Source organism: Bufo gargarizans, chromosome 1, assembly GCF_014858855.1.
Source record: "Bufo gargarizans isolate SCDJY-AF-19 chromosome 1, ASM1485885v1, whole genome shotgun sequence".
NCBI lineage: Eukaryota > Metazoa > Chordata > Amphibia > Anura > Bufonidae > Bufo > Bufo gargarizans.
Window position 1 is genome coordinate 421,591,351 of NC_058080.1, and position 6,636 is coordinate 421,597,986.

The 6,636-nt window shown below is 50.6% G+C and overlaps 1 protein-coding gene across 1 annotated transcript; it reads right to left on the bottom strand.

Annotated features, from left to right (window-relative positions):
* Positions 1–1,654: 1,654 nt before the first annotated feature.
* LOC122927621 lies at positions 1,655–6,428 on the bottom strand. The gene is made up of 2 exons (XM_044279625.1): positions 6,211–6,428; positions 1,655–2,082 (listed from the first exon to the last, which is right to left on the bottom strand). The coding sequence occupies exons 1-2, from the start codon at positions 6,389–6,391 to the stop codon at positions 1,655–1,657; spliced, it is 609 nt and encodes a 202-aa protein (XP_044135560.1). The 5' UTR covers positions 6,392–6,428.
* Positions 6,429–6,636: the final 208 nt, after the last annotated feature.

Genomic DNA, 6,636 nt, shown 5'->3' on the forward strand with positions numbered 1-6,636 from the left:
TCTCCCCTCCCGAGTCCCCATCGCTTTATAATTCTCAGGACCGGGGCAACATAAGCCGGGAGATATCTCTGCCTTGACGAGCGTAGGTCTTTCACACGCCCTCCTGTCTCCCATTCCTGGAAGAAGGGCCGAAACCATTCCCTACAGGAATTCACCCACCAAGGAGCCCTATCCATCCAGAGGATTGCAATGTTAGCTTTTAAGAAGGTATTCGTTAGGAATACCACTGGGTTGACCATATCCAACCCACCTAGTCTCCTTGGTCGGTAAGTGACATCTCTCTTGACTAGGTTCAGCCTGTTTCCCCATAACATCTGGAAAAACAGGCTGTAGACCGTTGCCCAGAGAGAGCCTGGCAGGACACAGACAGTGCCCAAGTACAATAGTACCGGGATCAGATAAGCCTTGCACAGGTGAACCCTTTCCCTGAGGGTCAAAGACCAACCCTTCCAGCGGTCCACCTTTTGACCGACATCTTTCAGTCTGCCTTCCCAATTTTTCTGATGATAGTCCTCATCCTGGCCAAAATTGATGCCGAGAACTTTGACAGTTTTCTGAGGCTCTGGGAGAGTGCCCTGGAGATCAAAAGCAGGATCTCCTTCTCCCAACCAGAGAGTTTCGCATTTATCACGGTTGATCTGAGACCCAGAAACCTCTGAATAGCGGTCCACTTCCGACATCACCCACCCCACCTCCTTACCAGAAGAGGTGAAAATGGTGACATCATCCGCATACGCTACCACCCTCAAAGACGGCCCCCCTTGCCCCCGCCAGTTCCATCCCCACCCCTGCTAACGGTCCACGATCTACCCTTCTAATGAAGGGATCGATCGCAAACACATACAGCAAGGGGCTTAAGGGACATCCTTGACGGACACCGGAAGTCACCTCGAAGGGCTGTCCTGACCAACCATTAACCAACGGGAAACTCTCAGCCCCTTTGTACAAAGCCTTTAGCCAATTCACAAACCTCCCCGGCAGACCGTACCACAAAAGGACGGACCACAGGTACTCGTGGTTCACCCAGTCAAAAGCTTTAGCCTGATCCAAAGTCAAAAGAAACCCTTTCCAAAGGCCTGCCCTGCCTCGCTCCACGGCCTCTCGGACACTGAGAACGGCGCTAAAAGTGCTCCGACCGGGAACTGTGCAGTGCTGAGCCCCTGAAAGAAGTCTCGGTGCAAACTTCACCAATCTATTAAAAAGTATTTTTGCCAGGATCTTTCTGTCCGTATTGAGAAGCGATATGGGTCTCCAATTCTCAATACGGGATGGATCTTTGCCCTTTGACAGAATAATCAGGGCTGACTTACCCATTGACTTTGGTAAAGTGCCCGAGGAAAGACACTCATTAAAGACCTCAGTCAAAGGAGGAACTAACTGTTCCTTGAAAGTCCTGTACCACTCAGATGTTAAGCCATCCGGACCTGGCGATTTCTTGGGCCTAAGCCCTTCAATGACCAGTCTCACTTCCTCTTCCCTGATTAGTTCAGACAAAACGTCAAGAGAGGGGTCCATTCCTGCCTTGGGAACAGCTTCAGCCAAGAAAGCTGAAAACTTGTCCCAATCTAGTTCTTTCCTACTCAAGAGGTGAGAGTAGAAAGACCTGACCACCTCCAGGATCCCTGATTTGGACCTATTCAGGGATCCTGTACTATCAATCAGGCCTGTCACCTAGCTTACGTTTTACTGACATCTTACAGTTGCCGTAAGGGTTGGGCGAGCGGTACTTCCCAAAATCCCTCTCGACAACCAAAGATGCGTACCTATCGTACTGACACCTCTTAAGCAAGGACTTCACACGAGAGATATCCTCGCGGCTACCTCCCGTCGAGACCAGACTTTCAAGTTTCTTCCTCAGTTCCTGGTACAGATTATTTCTGTCTTGGCACCTGAGGTACGAAAGCTCTCGGAAAAACCTCGCCGTCCTTGTTTTAAACATCTCCCACCACTCTGACTTACTGTTGCAGAGGTCCACTAACGGTTCCTGGCCCTGAAAGAACTCCTCGAAGGATTGTCTTATTGTCGCATCTTCCAGGAGAGATGAATTCAACTTCCACAAACCTCTGCCCATACAGGGGGTCTCTGCAACATTCAAAGAAAAACAAATTAAACAGTGATCGGAGAAAACCACTTCCTCAGTCTCCAAGACCTGAGAAAACAGCTTCCCCCTTCAAATAAAACCTATCTATTCTAGACCTATGGCTACCTTGATGAAAGTGAAGTCCACGTGGTCTGGCTTATGCTTTAAATGAGCATCCACCAGACTAGCTTCCTCAACTATCTTACTCAATACGACGCCATCAGTATCCAGCCTGACTTTGGAGCCTCCCCTATCACAGACTCTTGTCACATTGTTGAAGTCTCCACCAAAGATCACCTGACGGCTGGAAAAAAGGTAAGGTTTAATCCTCATGAGGAGACATTTACGATCCCACACAGTTTGTGGACCATAGATGTTAATGAGCCTCAGCTCTTGTCCTCCCATGAGCACATCCAGGATCAGGCACCTTCCCATTTCTAGTTCAATTACTTTCCTGCATTCCACTCTTCCAGCGGTTTTAAAAAGTACCGCTACCCCGCTACGTGGTTCGGCCGCAAGAGACCAGAAAGATGGACCATGCCTCCACTCTCTCTTTGCTTTTTCCATCAACTCCATGGAAGTCAACCAGGTCTCTTGCAAAAATAAAATATCAGCATCAAAATGGCTGAAAAAATCAAAGGCCACATAACGAGCCACGTCTGACTTAATGCTAGCAACGTTAATGCTTGCTAGCGTCAACAGGGTGAGTTCCGCCATCATAAGTGATTGAACTAGATAGCTTTCTTCTTAACCCCACCGCCACCCTCACCATCACCATCACAACCATCTGACTCCTCACTTTCTTTCTGCCTTTTCAGGCATTTGGAGACATCCATATCACATTTCTCTTTGCCCACAGGATCTGACTTGGCCCCCCCTCCAGAAGGTTTCCCCTCTGAAGGGCAAGGCCCGGCAACCCGCGAGGAGGCCTTCTCACCCTCCGGCACTGCATCCCTCGCTTCCCCCTCAGCCAAGCCAGCCTCGGAGGTATCGCTTAGGACGCCATACCGGTTGGAGACCTCCACAAGAGGGGCACCAGCCGAAACCTTCCTTGGTATCTGGTCAAGGGAGAGTGGGATGGACGGATCCCACTCAAGAGAGGCCTTCCTGCCCTCTCTCTTGCTGTTTCTCTTCTTACCCTGCTTGTTACTCCTCCTCACCAACCATTCACTGTCCTCCTCATCCACACTATCCCCACCTGAGGAGACAGAGACAGCGGAGAGGTTGGCCTCTTCGGGATGAACTCCGGGGTTCCCATCATCATCTCTGTCATCTTGGCCACTATTGGCCGGATTCTCAACTAGGGTACCAGTTGAGGGATCAGCTGCCTCCTGCTCCCTCTGTTTGCGTTGTTGTTCCTGCCGCCTGGCCCTAGCTGCCGTAATTTTTTTTTACCTTATCAGAATCCTTTTTGCTTCCTCCAGTGCTGGGATCCCCGACACTTGTCCCCTCACCAGCCAGCCCAGTCCCGGCAGCAGACTCTTCACCAACTGCAGGCCCAGCCTTGCGGCTAGTATCTGCCTGGTTCTGAGCCTGTCCCTGAGCCTGGTTGGCAAAGGCAAGCGGACAGCGACTAAACGGGTGACCCAGGTCTCCACACAGGTTACACCTGATCTTCCGACAGGTTGCGGCAAGATGGTCACTCCCTCCACACCTCACGCACCTCTGGGTCTTACATTGTGCACTGAAGTGTGTGGGGTCGCCGCACCTGTGGCAGACCTTTGGCTGCCCCTGGTAAAAAAACATTATCCGATCCCTCCCTATGAAGGCCGAGGAGGGGATATGGGTAACAGAATTTCCCTGGGCCCTTAACATCACGTTAAAGGTCCAGGCCCCAGACCAAATACTGTGCTCGTCCAGGACCTTGGCTGGGTAGCCCACTTCACCGTAGCGACCCAGCCAGGTCGCTATGTCTACACTAGAAAGAGACTCATTACAAGTTAACACAGTCACTTTCTTCACCTTGTTCTGGCGGGTGATAGCCTGGACGGCAAAACCCTGCCACTCCGGGGTGCTCTTTATCAGCTCATATCTGGACCAGAAGAGCTCAAGCCCCTCTGGTCGGACAAAGCTAACATCAAAGAACTTGGTCCCGTAGGGATGGATGAGGGCATAGATGTCTTTCGCCTCAAAACCCATCTGCAGGAAAAGCTCCACAACAGTCTTCCTAGAAGGTGTTGCTTCCTTATCTTTCCAAAACAGACGGGCCACATTCCTACGGTCCCCCCCGGGTGTGGGGTGAGTCCAGACGGTCTCACCCCCTTTCTGCTCTCGGAAGGTTCTCAGCCCGTGTCTCTCCGTCCAGAAAGACAGGTCAACCGATTCACCCTCTACTTGTATGGAGGTCTCTGCACCCTCTTTCAAGGCCCCCAAGAAGCGCCGTTGCAAGTTACCCTTGCCAGATCCTGTGGGCAAAGAGTCCCTTGTTCCCTGCCGAACGATATTTGAAAAAGTACATTTTGCCTTTTTTTCCTGTCTCTCCTTTTCTTCCTCCTCTTTTCTCAACTTCTCCATATCCTCAGCAGTCAAAATCCTTGCGTCATATTCTTTCATATCCACATTTTCACCACCTACAATATTCCCACTTACATAATTTCCACTCACTTACATATTTTCACTTATATTTGCATTCCCACTTGCATCCTCACTTGGTCCTGCATTACTGATTCCATTCTCCCCTTCTTTCATACTACCTTTCGTATCTCTTTTTGCATCGTTCCACTTTTCACCACATGCTTATTACTTTTTCCCCGGGAACCACCACTCACTCACCCTAGACTGGCCGAGTTCTCCCCACTTCTACCATTAATCACCACTGTATTTTGTACTGGCTCCATTACTTTGCAATCACTTTTTTTTATCTTTCCTTACTGTTGTCTCTCCTGACCTCAGTGGTGCCAGGCACCACCACCCCCTCTACCGCAGAAGGAGCCACCTTGGTCCGCCCTTTTCGCGTCCTTGTCCGCCCTCACCTTGTCCGTCTTTACCTTGTCCGCAGCCATAATCTCCCGCTCTGTACAACCTAGCTCCACATCAGGAGCTAGGCTGGGCTCAGCAGCGGGTTTTGAAGTGTTTGAAGGGCCATACACCAACACCTCTCTCTCCACAACTTTGGTTCTATTTTTTTTCCTTTACTTTCTCCTCTTCAGGTATCTCCTCATCTCCAAAATAGAGCCTACCTACCGGGGATTCCAGCTGCCTGATGCTCTGCAATATCAAACCACCAGACTCACCTTCATCCCCGGAGGCTGCTCCCTGACTCCAAGAGGGTTCCCCCTGCCCTGCTGGCAAGGAGTCCTGCCCAGAATTTTCAGCCATTACTGTTTTTCTCGGGCTCCTGATCCGCAGCCCTGACGGACCAGGAGAGCCAGACTCAGCATCTGACATGTTTTTAAACCGTTTATCATTTTGGAATTTTTCCATAAATGGACCGCCATTTTTTTCTATGGCCAGTTTCCTTTCTTCCAGTGTCATTATCTCCTCCTCTAGCTTATCCAGCTTAGAGGAGAGAAAAGTTTTTTTACGCTTAGGCAATAAGCCCTCCTGTAGCTTCATATTTTTTTGTTCCAATTTAACTTTTCTCAAGTCTTTTTTAATTTCATCATATAGATTTAAATAAAAAACTACTCTTGAAGCAAAAATGTCTGCAGTATCTGTGGGGCCTTGCACACCCCAGTTGCGGATCTCCTTGGTCATATCCATACCAGCCCCACCTAGGTGAGACAAACCAGACTCTCCAGGGCGAGATATACTTGCTCCACTGGAAATCACATTTCTAGACTCCTTTACCGGCATCTTTCCCATCTCTTTGTCCATTAACACTTTAGGGCCAGCCACCCTCCGCGCTGCTTGTTCAGCAGCAAAACCTTTTTTAACCTTGCCCACCACTTGTTCAGCAGTGGACATTTTTGCATTACAGGGCTTAACCACATGGACGCCGGCCTGGTCAAGGGTCGAGTCCAAGCTCCTGCCTTTTTTAATATTTCCCCGGGTCTTCCCCGGGAGTCGGGTCTCCGGGCCAATCCTTCCCACTGCGCTCCTCTCTGGGGCGCTGGATTGCAAAATGTTCACAAAGGTCCCATGTCGCTTACCTCCTCCTGGCTGCGACACTACCCCCGATCGTTGCATACCTTCAGACGCTGTGTCCAATGTCTCAGGACTGCATGGTCTCTCTGTGCCTTCAATTTCCACCTCCACTTCATACACCACAGGTGCAGGCGTATCCTGTGTCAGATCCACTGCTTCCATCGCCATGCCACTGTTGCGGCCGCCCGATATAGAACGCCGGACGGCCGCAGCCCGGGTGTCCATACCGGGAGAGAACGCCACCCCCTGGGGAAAGGGCAGCGCTCCCCCCGGCAAACACCGTTGGCCTCCAGGCCCTGCCTCCACGCCTTTCCTGCAGCTCTCATCTTCCAGGACCTGGGATGATGTCACACTGGTCAGCTGACAGGAAGTGATGCAAGCAGGAAGCCACAGCATCCAAACTAGGCAGAGTTCTGAAACTTGGCACAGTTGGTCAATGGAAAAACTAAAAATGCTGCCATTCTCACATA

Bases quoted from the DNA above. Each gene is read 5' to 3' on its own strand.
- LOC122927621 (XM_044279625.1), bottom strand. From the start codon at position 6,391: ATGGACACCCGGGCTGCGGCCGTCCGGCGTTCTATATCGGGCGGCCGC. The intron at 2,083-6,210 runs GTATGCAACGAT...TGAATGTTGCAG, and splicing joins ATTGGACACAGCGTCTGAAG to AGACCCCCTGTATGGGCAGA.